This window comes from Geotrypetes seraphini, chromosome 2 (assembly GCF_902459505.1).
Source record: "Geotrypetes seraphini chromosome 2, aGeoSer1.1, whole genome shotgun sequence".
NCBI lineage: Eukaryota > Metazoa > Chordata > Amphibia > Gymnophiona > Dermophiidae > Geotrypetes > Geotrypetes seraphini.
The window spans coordinates 483,534,701-483,549,528 of NC_047085.1; the positions used below are offsets into that span (position 1 = coordinate 483,534,701).

At 40.9% G+C, this 14,828-nt stretch overlaps 1 protein-coding gene across 4 annotated transcripts in view; it reads left to right on the forward strand.

The window, feature by feature from the left end:
- Positions 1 to 14,828, forward strand: part of NKTR (natural killer cell triggering receptor) — a 293,873-nt gene that overhangs the window by 145,850 nt on the left and 133,195 nt on the right. For all 4 annotated transcript variants that reach the window (XM_033931783.1, XM_033931786.1, XM_033931785.1 and 1 more), the window contains one exon: positions 2,909 to 2,938. In XM_033931783.1, coding sequence (XP_033787674.1) covers positions 2,909 to 2,938 — 30 coding nt within the window. The remainder of the gene's footprint in view (positions 1 to 2,908; positions 2,939 to 14,828) is intronic.

Here is a 14,828-nt window from a genome sequence, read left to right on the forward strand (position 1 = left end):
ATATCTGAGTTATTTCTTCATTTTTTCTTGTACTTTTAATTTGAATTATGGATCTGTTTCAAGTTGACTTATACTTGATTGTAAAGAAATAAGTTATAAATAAAGAATGAAAAAAAAGAAAGTGCCTCACAAATCACTCCCTGATAAGGAGCCAGCATAATGTAATTAAAGTACTAAATTAAAAATGCCTGTGGATATCTATACTTAAACCTATATATCGGTCATGTATCCATGATTGGGCATATGCCCATCTGTTTTCAACTCAGTCCTAACCAGCAGCAGCACAGCAGCGATGTGGTGGGTGGGGATCCCAAGCCCTGCCAACTGAATACTCCTGGCATCTCTCCCTCTAGGTCAGGGGTAGGCAATTCCGGTCCTCGAGAGCCAGAGTCAGGTCAGGTTTTCAGGATATCCACAATAAATATGCATGAGATAGATTTGCATCTCAAGGAGGCAGTGCATGCAAATCCATCTCATACATATTCATTGTGGATATCCTGAAAACTTGACCTGGCTCCTGCTCTTGCCTACCCCTGTTCTAGGTGATCGTGGGCCACATAACTCTACTCTTCCAAAACCTCCCCCCTCAAAACCCAGAAACTTTAAATCCTTTAGCTGTTTAGTGGCAGTGAAAATCAACACATTCCTCCTGCTTGTGTCAGCCTGATCCCTCCCTCTAATGCAACTATCGTGTTTCCCCCAAAATAAGACATTGTTTTATATTAATTTTGGGCCCAGTAAAGACATTAGGTCTTATTTTCGGGAATGTCTTATTTTTTTCATGTGTACAAGATATAGGCTATATTTATTATTTTAGTTATTTCATGCGGTTAATGTTACCACCTTTTTACAAACCAACCGACCTGACACAGTCAGTGTTTCGGTTAACACGCCTTCATCAGGGGTCCAAGGTTGACAAGGTATCAAATTAAACCGCAAAAAGAATAAACAGGAGCCTGTATAAATCGGGTCCCTTGGTTTGTAAAAAGGTGGTAACATTAATCGCATGAAATAATAAACATAGCCTGCATCTTGTATGCTTGTATGCAGTTTTTCTTTCGTTGTTTGTGCTGTACCCTCTTCACTGCAGATTGTATTGGATTTTCTTGTTGTTTTTCGTTTTATTTTTTTCATATACAATGATCATCTCTCCCTTCCTCTCTTCCACCCCAATTCTTCCATTTCCTTTCTCTCCCCCACATATGCAGTATCTTTCCTCTACTCTCACCCATCCCCTTGTGCAGTATATTTCTATCCCTCCCTCCCTTGTGCAGCAGAACCCTTGCAGCTTTTATCCCTCCCTTCCTCCCATCCCCCCATGCAACATCTTTCTATCCCCGCTGCTGCCATGCACCCCTTCCCCTCGCCGACCCTTCTCTCCCTCCTGTCCAAACCGCAAGACATAAATAAATACCTTATAACGGCAGCAGTCTAGACAGGCTGCTTCGCGGCCTTTTATTGCCCGGGCATTCCTCTGCTGCGTTGCTGTTGATGTCATCAGTGATGCGGCAGACCAGGAGGTTGCATCAGAGGGAAGGCTTTGAACTGTCAAGAGCAAGGGGAATGAGTTGCTGCCTGCTGCCGGTGAAGACCTAAAAGATTTAAAGGTACTGGTAGGAGGGGTCAGGGGAGTGAAGTTAAATAACCCTCCCAATCGCCTGAAGGGAGAGATACCAGAAAGGTGATGAGATTGTCGCGCCTTCCTACGTTGGGCTCAGGTCCACCCAAAATTGGGTGTCTGACTACATCGCTGTTATATATAAATAGATCTAGCTAGAAGCAGCTTTTATAGTATTGAATAGCTCACTCAACATCTTTCTTGTTCATTTTGAGGACAAAATTGGATTTAACCCGAATATAAACTAAGTTGTACATGAACCAAGATTGTTGCTGTACATCAAACTCTGTCTTCACTTTCCTTTGCTATTAGGATCTTAACAGCAGTATCCTAAACTTAGTATTGACCCAGGTTCTTCTGATATTTGTATGGATGTTAGCAGTGTTTGAAACTGCTTCATAACAGGGAGAACGAGAGGCAAAAACCTGCCTCAAGAAAACGTTTCTAAGTTGTCATCAGTTTCGTGTAGCGATTCATTGCTGCTCTTAATGCCATGTTAATGCCATGTTCTAATAGCACTGTTATAATGATATAGTGGAGTCACATTAACCGCAAATATTTTCAATGATTTTACTTCATAATTACTATGAAGGCTGATTGAAAAGTAATGAGACTGCCTCTGTTTTGGTTCTTATGAGGCCATACATCAGATTTTTTGAACCTGCAGTAGGACTCCTGTAGTCTTCACTGTTGAGTCATAACAAGAGGAAGAGCATTGTACATTTCATCATGAGATGAGGAAGACGTGTTTGTGAGAGTTTGCCAGAGGTGTGTGATTGAATTTTGTGTTAAACTTGGAAAGAATGGTAATGAAATTCTTGAAATGTTACAGGAAGCATACAGTGTACTCTCAGAGATGTCTTCCTTATCTGCCATGATGAAACGTATGAAGTTCTTCCGCTCGCTGTGACCCACCAATGAAGACTGTGGAAGTCCAACTTTTGGTTCAAAAACATCAGTGTATGAACTTCACAAGAACGAGCATAGCGTTGCCATGTCTATTTCTTGGAAAGAAAAACAGAGGCAGTCTCTTACTTTTCAATCAGCCCGCAGTAATGGTTTCTGGAAATTCTTGTGTAAAATGTCTATTTAGTTATGTGTTTAATGTGCTTCTAATGCATCTTCATTAAATTTCTGATTTTTAGTATGATAAGCAGATTTTTAAAAACTTTTTATTTTGCTCATCTTTTTTTATGCATATTTCTTCTTTTAATGTATATCTGACCATCTCTCAATTTTATCGGAATCCTTGATTTTATTATTGTGTTGATGTTGATGATTGATGAACAGAACTACAAAACCTGCTCCTCATCTGGATGGGTAAGAATTCCCTCTTAACTTTATTTTTATTGATCTTTGTAAACTTTCCATTTTTTGTGGTTTTTTTTCTAATTTGGAGAGCTGTCATAGAAACTTTTGACGAGTACAGCCTTGTACTTATGTAGCGATTAGGGATTTGCAAACTTAAATTGCATGTACTCCCTGCTTGAATTATTAAGTTATAAGGTAGTTTTATTTTAAAATGGAATTTATGAAGATGACAATTGTTGATAAGATCTGAATTATAAACTAACAATGATTAATAATTCTTCAGTTATTTATAAATTCATATATTTATTTGTAACTGTGTATTGGTGAACACATTGAGAGCAGATGAATGTGGATTTTGACCCCTTAAATATGACATTGCTATATTACTGAAATATGACACAAAAGAGTATACAAGTGGTCCCCACCTTACCATCCTCAATTTTAATGAAACTTGGCAGTGTCTGCATCTATGAGACAAACTTGCTTCTTTTTATTACATAGAGCATTTTGGACCCCAGTTAGATTACAAAAGTTGGATAGCTCTAATCTGGAAGTTGGCACTGAAATCTGGAAGCAGGGACTCTAGATCATTTAATATTTTTCTGCCTTTTGGAAATCAATTTGGTCTCAAATTAATTGTTTATTAGAAAACCATGTAGCCCTATCGTATGATACAATCCTATTTGGTACATCTATGAGGATAAAAAGTCAAATTTCATCAAATAATAATAAACTTTTATTAATAATGACAGGAGTTGCCATTCAGCACATCACCAGAAATTAGAAAGATTACACCAGACTTAATTACACCTTCTGCTGGAATTCGCTGTGCCATATATATAAAATGGAAAGAATAATTGCTATACAAAAAGGGAACTATAATAATTTTTAAAAAATTTGAGGGCCATTGATAGCATATTGTAATGATTAGATACCTTTTTACACAAAAAGTATATTATAAGAATGGGAAGAGGGGAGATGTAGAGCTATATTATTGGTTTTCTCAGTATTTTTGAATAAAATGTATGTATAATTGCTTGAATTATATTATTGGTGGAAAGGGTGGGTGGGGAAGGGATTTAAACTTATGTATTTATGATGATAATTGAAAAGATTTTCAAGTGATCTATTTGATTCAATTGATATAATATTGTACACTTATTGTAAGATGTAAAAATGAATAAAATATTGGAAAAAAAAGGAAACTTGGCATGTAGATACCTAACTTATAGCACTAAGCCATGCAACGTTTCAACCCCTAAAACCTGAAATTCATGTAGTAAGAGGTGCCTAAGTAGATGCCATAAAATTATTGTGCATGTCGTACAAAACAAATGGGCAACTTCAAAGGCCTCCTGACTACAGAGTATTGCTAACATCAGCCTGAAATTTAGTCTACTGGTGCAACTTTTGTACTTAATAAGCTTTTAGAGTTAAAAGTCTAGGTTTAAGCGCTCTTCTGATGCCTCAATGCCAAAGTTGGCCAAAAACTCGATTCATTAATTTTTGGCTTCATCTTTGGTGTGTTATAGATTTGTAACAAATTTTAAGTGGTGATTTCTTGTTTGGTACACCTGCTCAACTATTGATCATTCATCCATGAAAATTTCAAGGCCTGCTTTCATTTATTTGCAAAGATATTGCAAGTCAAACAGAGCAGCAAAAATATTAACAAATTTTACCCTTCTTTGAAGTCTTGTATTTCAGTTTTGACACCAGCAATCATTTTGGTTCAAAAAGCTTTGAATAGAGCAACTTTTTCTCTACCAGATGTCAAATTTAGGAGGGTGTTTTTTTTTGTGCAAAGAAGAAATTTGCAGTTAAATTCTGGTTAGTCAAAGCAGCGTAACTATTTGAAAGTATTAGTGACATTTGTCCTTGGAGAATTCTTCCTATATTCAGGCTGAACTGTGGAAGAACAATATATCATATATAATTTGTTGCTTATTATTTGTTTTAAAACTTAATTGTGATGACATTGCATAATTATTAGCAGTGCTGAATCAAATTTGTTAGAATAATTATGAATAAAAGCAGTTGATCTTGTTTGCTGTTTTTTTTACTATGTGTTTCATGTTACACCATGTTAAATTTGCTTGTGTATACCAGGCATGTAGTAATGTAATCTTTTGCTTTTGTTTTCACATGTTTTATTTCTAGAGCTTGAAAAAGTGAGTTTATATTTCTGAATATTTTGGATAATAAGCTATGGATCCAGAAACTATTGATACAATCGATCTTGGCAAAATCAATGATCACAAGTTAATTTAACAGCCTACAGGGCAGCGAGGGCCTTAAAGTTTCATAAAAGACCTTACACACAAGTCATCAGAAATAATTGACTAAACGAACATCTCAAAGTTTTCAATGATAGTTCAACTATCTGTCTTCATGATGAGGCAGTGTTTTTAAGAACATAAGCAATGCCTCCGCTTGGTCAGACCTGAGGTCTATCGTGCGCTGGCGGCCCCAACAGGTCCAGGACCTGTTGCAGTAATCCTCTATTTATACCCTTCTATCCCCTTTTCCAGCAGGAAATTGTCTAATCCTTTCTTGAACCCCAGTACCATACTCTGCCCTATTACTTCCTCTGGAAACGCATTCCAGGTATCCACCACACGTTGGATAAAGAAGAACTTTCTAGTATTTGTTTTGAATCTGTCCCCTTTCAACTTTTCCGAATGCCCTCTTGTTCTTTTATTTTTTGAAAGTTTGAAGAATCTGTCCCTCTCTACTCTCTCTATGCCCTTCATTATCTTGTAAGTCTCTATCATATCCCCTCTAATCCCCACTTTGGTATTTTTTTTTAATTTTATTTTTTTTTATAAAGGTTATGCTGCAATCCATTCTTGAAACCTAAGCATCAGGTTAGAAAGAGTCTGAAGCTTATCAGTAACAGTGTTACAGAGTAATTAAAGACTGACAAAAAAATCAGTTCACACCTGGTGAAAAATTGTGCATAACTTGTCGAAAAGAGATGAATGACTGCTAAGTTTCATTATCTTATCCATCATCTGATGAAGAGTCAATTGCAAAAAATTGATTAAGTTAATGCTAGCTTGGTGGCACTTGGGGAATCTCCTTTAAAGCTGAAGAAAGTGAGTAAACTCGACTCCAGAGGTTTTGTGAAATGTAAAATTGCTCAAGCACAAACCTCACTGAGCCATCATATTTTCTCTGAGGTTGGTTTTGAACCTGATGAAGTTTTGTAAAGACCTTGCAGTAACTGCAGTCATCAATGTCAAACCTGTTCAGATTATGCTGAACTTTCTTTGCTTAAAAGAAAAACTAAACGACTTCAAGTCGTGCAGAAAAATTTCAAATCCTCACACTAGCTCCAAAGAGCTGGTCTATTGAAACAATGTCTTCTGAATTTGGCATTTCAACAAGAATGGTTAGACAAGCAAGACAGCTTAAAATAGAAAGTAGTATACTAGCAATGCCAAGTAAAAAGAAAGGCAAATCACTTTAAGATGATGTGACAAAAAAGGTGTCCAACTTTTATGAAGATAAGTACAGTAGGCTGTGTCCTTGGAAAAAAGGACTATATTTCAATCGGAGTTGATGGGGGAAAAGTTCAAAAGCAAAAGAGGTTGCTGTTAAGCAGTCTGAAAGAGATGTTTGTTGAATATTATAATAAAAAGTTGAGTTTCTCAAAATTCTTTGAAATTAAGACCAAAATGGTGTGTCACTGTTGGTTCATCAACAATGCACTCAGTTTGTGTATGTTGTGCACATCAGAATGTTAAGCTGATACTTGCAAGCAGCACTAGTAGTCAAGGATGACTGTAAAGATTTAATGGGGAAAACAGTTTGCAATTTGGAGTAAAAAAAAATTATATGCTCCATATGTGTGATGAGTATCCGGTCAAGGTGCACTTGAAGCCTACGTTTTCAGTGAATACAAGAATATTGATCCTGAAGAAATTATTGAATTCAGGCAGTGGATCCAAACAGATCGTGCAATTCTAGATGTGAAACAAATGGCAGTCGAAGATTTTGTAGCTGTGCTTGCTGAAAAGATTACAGATCTTTCAATACATCTACATCATTACATTTCAAAACATCAATCACATTACTTGAAAACAGTCAAAGAAAATTTAAATCCTGATGAACTTGTTATTCTAATGGATTTTGTTGAAAATTATTCCTTTGTTGTTCAAGATGCTGTTCAGGGTTTCCATTGGGAAAATAGTCAAGCCACTTTGCACCCTTTTGTTGTCTACCATGTTTCCCCAAAAATAAGACAGTCTTATATTAATTTTGGACCCAAAAAAAGGCACTAGGTCTTATTTGGGGATGTATTATTTTTTTTCATGTACAATGATTATCTCTCCCTTCCTCTCCTCCACCCCAAATCTTCCTATTTCCTTTCTTTCCCCCACATGTGCAGCATCTTTTCTCCCCTCTTACCCATCCCCTTGTGCAGTATCTTTCTATCCCTCCCTTCCATCCCCCTGTGCAGCTGCCGCTGCGCACCCCGCACCCCCCTTGCTGACTCTTCCCATCTCTCCCTCCTATCTGAACACCAACCGTGAGCCGAAATACCTGGAAACAAATGGCAGCGTCGGCAGCACAGGCTGAATCATGGCCTGCCCTTCTCACGTCTGGGTGTTCCTCTGCTGCATCACTGATGATGTCATCAGCAAAGTGGCGCGGAACAGCCGGAAGTGAGAAAGGCAGGCCATGATTCAGCCTATGCTGCCGATACTGCCATTTGTTTCCAGGTATTTTGGCTTGCGGTTGGTGTTCAGATAGGAGGGAGAGATGGGAAGGGTTGGGGGAGCAGTGCTGCTGCCGGCGACTAGGGCTTATTTTCGGAGATAGGGCTTATTTTCAGGGAAACACGGTATTTCCACCTTAACAGTGAACTTCAATGCATGAATGTTTGTATCATTAATGACAACTTAAGGGCAGGGGTGTCAAATGTCGGTCCTCAAGGGCCGCAATCCAGTCGGGTTTTCAGGATTTCCCCAATGAATATGCATGAGATCTATTTGCATGCACTGCTTTCATTGTATGCTAATAGATCTCATACATATTCACTGGGGAAATCCTGAATACCCGACTGGATTGCGGCCATCGAGTACCAACCCTTGGCTTAAGGCATGATCCAGTGGTAGTACACGTTTTTTGGGGGGGATTTCAGTGATGGCTCTGCTGCACAATACAAAAACTTAAAATTTTGTTAATCTCTGCTATCACTATTCTGACTTTGGTATTCATGCTGAGTGGAATTTCTTTGGCCACAAGCCATAGCAAGTCACCTTGTGATGGAATTGGTGGAACTACTAAAAGGTTAGCAGCATATGAAAGCTTACAGCAGCCAAAAGAAAACCAAATTCTGTCACCAAATGACCTGTTTATGTTATGTGACCAAAATTTGACAAATCAAGTTTTTGTTTGTTTGAAAAGAAGAAATTGAGTCTGCTAGACTCAATCAAGAAAGAAGATTTGGGACTGCCTCTACAATTGCTGGAACTCGTGAAAATCATCAGTTTATCCCTGATGGGATACATAAGATTCATGTGAGTCGAGTATCAAATGATTGTTCATCATTCATTGCAACTATTGGTTCACTGGATGACTCTCCAGTTAATGCTTCTCTAAAAATAGAAAATCTTCAACCTGGACAATACATAGCATGTGTTTATGATAATAAATGTTGGGTTGGAAACATTTGTGAGACATCAGTTAAAGAGCATGATGCACTCATAATTTCATGCATACTTATGGACAAGTTCATTCATTTTATGGCCTCCTAAGGAAGGACACTTGGATTTCTGAAGTCCACATTTTTGCAATTCTGCCTGCACCAAGCACAGTAACTGGTCGACAATACACATTTACAGAATCAACAATTCAACTCATTGAAGATAAATTTCATAACATTATGCAATGAATAAAGTGTGACTATGACTTGGGAACCATAAAGAGACCCACTTAGGCTTTGGAACCTTAGCTAAGAAACCCACCCACCCATGGCTGGACTTGCCTGGCTATTGAATAAACTGGCTGTAGTTAAAGCACCATGGACCAACTATTAAAAACATATGTAGTATGCTTAACACAAATTCCTTTACTACTAACCAACATTCTTAGTGCCTGGCAATTTTTAGACCTGTGCCACAATTAAGTTTTAAAATAAACAATAGACAGTAAATTATGTGTGGTGTAAAGTTCATTCATAGTGCAACTTGAATATTTGAAGAACCCTCCAATGACAAATACAATTAATACTTTTAAATAGTTACGCTGCTGAGCCTTATCTGAATTCAATTGCAAATTTGTTCCCTATACAAAAAGTACCCTCCTGAAAATTTGATATCTGGTAGAGAAAAAGTTGGCTCTATCTAATGCTTTTTGAACCAAAGTGATTTCTAGTGTCAAAACAAGGCTTCAAAAATAGGTAAAATTTGTTATTAATATTTTTGCTGCTCTGTTTGACTTGCAATATCTTTGCAAATAAACACAAGCAGGCCTTGAAGTTTTCACAGATGGATAACAATCAGTAGTTGTGCAGGTGTACCAAGCAAGAAGAAACCATTTAAATTTATTACAAATCTATGGCATCCCAAAGATGAAGCCAAAAATTAATGAATTGAGTTTTTGGCCAACTTTGGCATTGAGGCATTAGAAGAGCACTTAGCCTAGATTTTTGAAACTCTTAAAGCTTAATAAGGCCCTTGAAGTTGCCCATTTGTTTTGTATGACACAAACAAAAATTTTAGGGCCTCTACTTAGGCACCTCTTACTACATGAATTTCATGTTTTCAAGGTTGAAACTTTCCAGGACTTAGTTTTTCAAGCCAGAGCATCTATGTGCCAAATTTCATTGAAATTGGAGATGGTAAGGTGGGGATTATTCAGAAAATTTATCTTCTTTTGGCACATTTAAATAATATAGTTTTTGCAATGGTGGAAAATTATTTTCTGGATGTTTTAGAACAGAAATAAGAAATAATTGAAATAAGTCCCTAGGAGACTGCAGTCTAGAGACAGGAAAATTCAGTATTCTTAAATTTCTGTTTGAATTTTCCAGGTTTTCAATTTTTCTAGTTAGTAGAAGTTTTATCTTTTAGTTGCAGGTTAGAAGAAGCTTTAACTCTGCAACCATATTTTCAACTTTGTCCATTCTAACAACCTGATGTTGAAATTTCTCTTTAAAATCTTTAAATTGAATTATAGTACACTTCTCCCTCTGTATTTGTGGTTTCAGCAATTGCAGTTTTGATTATTCATGGTTTTTAGCTTGCTGGCTCCTCCCCACAAATTACATCAGCTTACATAGAGAAATTGCTGATTCCAAACGTTTACAGAGAAAATCACTGATTCCCAGCACTTTCTTCACCGTATTTTGTCTCTCCTTCAGAAACAGGCCAGGTCTCCCACCATGTTATTTGCGGTTTCACCATATTCACGATGTTTTTTAATAGAAAACAGCGAATAACATATGAAAAAGTTATTCACGGTTTTTCTGTATTTGCGGTTCTGTTAATCCCCTATCACATCGATTACGGGAGAAGTGTATCCTGAACTGAGGATATGAAATGAGTGCATACCTTATGTAAATTCTCAGTGGCACTCCAGATAGCCTCCATATCTACTACGGGTGGTCTTGTCAGTGGGACAGGAAGAGAGATAGTCGAAAAAGTCACTGCAGAAGTCAAATTCGAAGACTGTTGACGATCAGTTTAATTCCCTGCCATACTTCCAGCATTGAGCCCTCCAACCATTAAAGCCAACTGCTGAGAAGTTGGCAAGTTGAAACTCCATCTGGGGTCAAGGGTGAAACCTGCAGTTTCGATGAAGATAACAACTCCAGAGCTTCCTGTAAGGCTGTAGGTGCCAGGCCCTAATGGGCTTAGCGATACATCTCTCTCCAAGACTGAGGTCTGCCTACCTCAGTCAGCAGAGACATCCGCTCCAACTGGAACAGCAAAAGAAGTTATTGCTGTCTGTCGTGTCAATGAAGTGGAAGAGGAGGCAGGGTGATCACTCCTCTGCTTCCCCCTGCGCTTTGGCATCACAATGAAAAGGTAAATTCTTGGCGAAAAAACTTTAGAATTTTGCCGGAGAATGCAGGAGCCACTAAAGCGCTACTCACTCCGATGCCATCTTGATTTCTCTCCCTATTCAAATTTTTTAACAAACTTTTTTCAAGTATTTCAGTTTCTTCTTCTGTTCTTTACTTTTGAAAATCAGTTAACAGAAATTTTGGACATTTTTTATTTAAAAACAGACTTCTTTTGAAGTTCAACTGCCCTCACGCAAAGTTCCATCCTTACTTCATACTGGGATCATCGATGGATGGATGGATTTTCAGCCTTATTTCTACTTGCCCTCTTTGACTATATCTGACTCCGGGGCTGTGGTGTAGGAGAGGAGAAGCTATATTGTTTAATGTCAAAGTTTTTCTTCTTTTGTTTCTTATTTCAACATATAGGTCTCCTCTGCCATCGGGTGCTGCTCCTCACTTCAGCCCAGCGACTTCAGGCCACGTGGGAGCCCTGCTCCACCCCCCGAAACCCTGCGAGTTCAACTAATTTCTTCAGGAGCAGCTCCTCTGCCATCGGGTGCTGCTCCTCACTTCAGCCCAGCGACTTTGGGCCGCGTGGGAGCCCTGCTCCGCCCCCCAAAACCCTGCGAGTTCAACTAATTTCTTCAGGAGCAGCTCCTCTGCCATCGGGTGCTGCTCCTCACTTCAGCCCAGCGACTTTGGGCCACGTGGGAGCCCTGCTCCGCCCCCCGAAACCCTGCGAGTTCAACTAATTTCTTCAGGAGCAGCTCCTCTGCCATCGGGTGCTGCTCCTGACTTCAGCCCAGCGACTTCGGGCCGCATGGGAGCCCTGCTCCGCCCCCTGAAACCTTGCGAGTTCAACTAATTTCTTCAGGAGCAGCTCCTCTGCCATCGGGTGCTGCTCCTCACTTCAGCCCAGCGACTTTGGGCCGCGTGGGAGCCCTGCTCCGCCCCCCAAAACCCTGCGAGTTCAACTAATTTCTTCAGGAGCAGCTCCTCTGCCATCGGGTGCTGCTCCTCACTTCAGCCCAGCGACTTTGGGCCACGTGGGAGCCCTGCTCCGCCCCCCGAAACCCTGCGAGTTCAACTAATTTCTTCAGGAGCAGCTCCTCTGCCATCGGGTGCTGCTCCTGACTTCAGCCCAGCGACTTCGGGCCGCATGGGAGCCCTGCTCCGCCCCCTGAAACCTTGCGAGTTCAACTAATTTCTTCAGGAGCAGCTCCTCTGCCATCGGGTGCTGCTCCTCACTTCAGCCCAGCGACTTCGGGCCGCGTGGGAGCCCTGCTCCGCCCCCTAAAACCTTGCGAGTTCAACTAATTTCTTCAGGAGCAGCTCCTCTGCCATCGGGTGCTGCTCCTCACTTCAGCCCAGCGACTTCGGGCCGCGTGGGAGCCCTGCTCCGCCCCCCAAAACCCTGCGAGTTCAACTAATTTCTTCAGGAGCAGCTCCTCTGCCATCGGGTGCTGCTCCTCACTTCAGCCCAGCGACTTCGGGCCGCGTGGGAGCCCTGCTCCGTACCCCGAATCCCCCGTGGTTTATCCCCTAATCTCTTCCTGCACCCAACACCGTTTTCTAACCAGGAGGGCACTGCTCCCTCTCTCTAGAGCCACTGGGGAACGCCAAAAGCCTCCTACCGGTGTAGGTCTCTGATCGGGCTGACCCTGCCCAACTTTTAACTGGTCACGTGAGCTCCCCCCCCCCCCCCAGGTCGGCGAACACACACACAAAAAATAAATAAAAAATTATCCCGGACCCCAGGATACACTCCTTGACTTATTACTCAACTGCACGACCTACCCACTGCTTGTTTCTTTATACTGCATATTTAGCCAAGACCCACTTCAAATTGTATCGCTCTATTAACAATTGTTCTAAGTTCCAACCTGTCCGGTATCACACTAGAATCTGCTGGACACAAATTCCTTTTCAGTCTCTGTTCCTCTCCCATTCGCTATCAGCCCTCCCGAACTCTCTCTCCCCCTCCCCTCCCTCCTGGCAAATCCTCCGCCCAACCCCCTCTCATTGGCCCCACTGATTCCCACCATGAAGCCATCACTCTGGCCCCTTATTCTCCTTCTCTGCTCCCTCACAAACACTTCCCATTCCCAAAAACCTCTCCCCCCCAAACTCTCCCGATGCTTCATTCATTAACAACATCTGCCCTGGCCTCAGAATCCCCACGCTAGTACTCACCAGATCCCATCATTTCAAAAAGCACCGAGGAGTCAACCTCACCTCCTTAAAGCCTGTTCTCCCAGCAAACCTACCCAACCTTACCTCAGACTCTCTCACTCTAGTCCCTACTCTCTATTGTAACGCCAGATCCGTCAGAAATAAGACCCAAATAGTAAAAGATTTACTCGAAGATTTTTATCCGGGTTTTTTGTGCATCACTGAATCATGGATCGAAAAAGATGACTTACTCACTCAAAATGAACTCTGTCCCCCAGGCTACCATGGTCTTTTCTCTCCCAGAATAAACCGGAAAGGAGGAGGTCTGGCCCTTCTCTACAAATCATTCTTTAATGTCGAGCTCCTCGAAAAGGGCAGCCATCCTTCCTTAGAATTCATGCTAGCTTCAATAAATGACGAACTTCATCCCCACCCATTAGGCATCCTGCTACTTTACCGCCCACCCACCCCTGAAATAAATCATCTGAATTTTTTCTTGAGACCATAACAAGGGCCTATCTAAAATTCCAAAGACTACTGATCATTGGTGACATAAACCTTCACCTAGATGACAACACCAACAAGGACACAACTGATTTCAAAGACTTCCTCATCTCCTTAGGCTTCACTGCTCCACCGCCCACCCCTACCCACGATAAGGGGCACTCCATTGATATCATCAGCTTTCTTGACCTGACTGAGCACAAAACTTCCACTGATGAGACCCGTTGGGAACATGTCCCCTGGTCTGATCACCTCCTAGGCTCTTTCTGCCTCCCTATCTTCATGTCAGCCCTTGGTACCCCAACCCGAGCCTCAAACTCCATCACCTACCGCAAAAAAATCACAAGTGAACTATTCTGGTCCCAGTTTCTCAACAAACTCCCTCTTCTTCCCAATCACACGGACCCAGACTCAATCTGGCACAACTGGGTGACTCTTTCCGAAACCACGTACCGTGCTCTTGCCCCTCTAGCCACTAAACCCATCTCCTACTCTCATAAGGCTCCCTGGTATCTCCCATACCACAGGGAATTAAAACAGAAATGTCGGGCCCTGGAGCGAAAATGGAAAAAATCGAAATCCCCTTCAGATAGACAATCCTGAAGAGAAAACATCAAATTCTACAACTCTGTACTAAAAAAAGCTAGGAAGAATTTCTATGGAAATAAAATCTCCAGGTCAAAAAATCAAAACAGTACACTGTTCCACATCTGGCGAAACCTAATTTCTAAAAACGACTCCTCCCCCTCCCCCTCCCTCCCATCTCCAAATGACCTAGCCAAATTCTTCAACGAGAAGATCACTACCATAAAGAGTTCATTCCCCCCCGCTATCTCTTACAACTCTCTTCCACCGAAAGACTCCGACCCTATCCCTGCTGACAGATCATGGACTACTTTCGAACTCGTATCCAAACCCCAGATCTCTAAACTCTGCCTCAAACTTAAATCCTGCAAGTGCATCCTAGATCCTTTCCCATCCTACCTTTATGAAAACATCCCTGCGCAGGCCATCTCTTCCCTTACTAACCTTATAAATAAAGTTTTACTATCGGCCCTGTTCTCCACAGAAATGGGACACATTGTCTTATCCCCTCTTCTGAAAAAAGCCGATCTCGACCCTTCCTTACCATCGAACTACCGCCCCATAGCAAACATCCCTCTTTTAACAAAACTTCTAGAGACCATAGTCGCTACTCAGCTC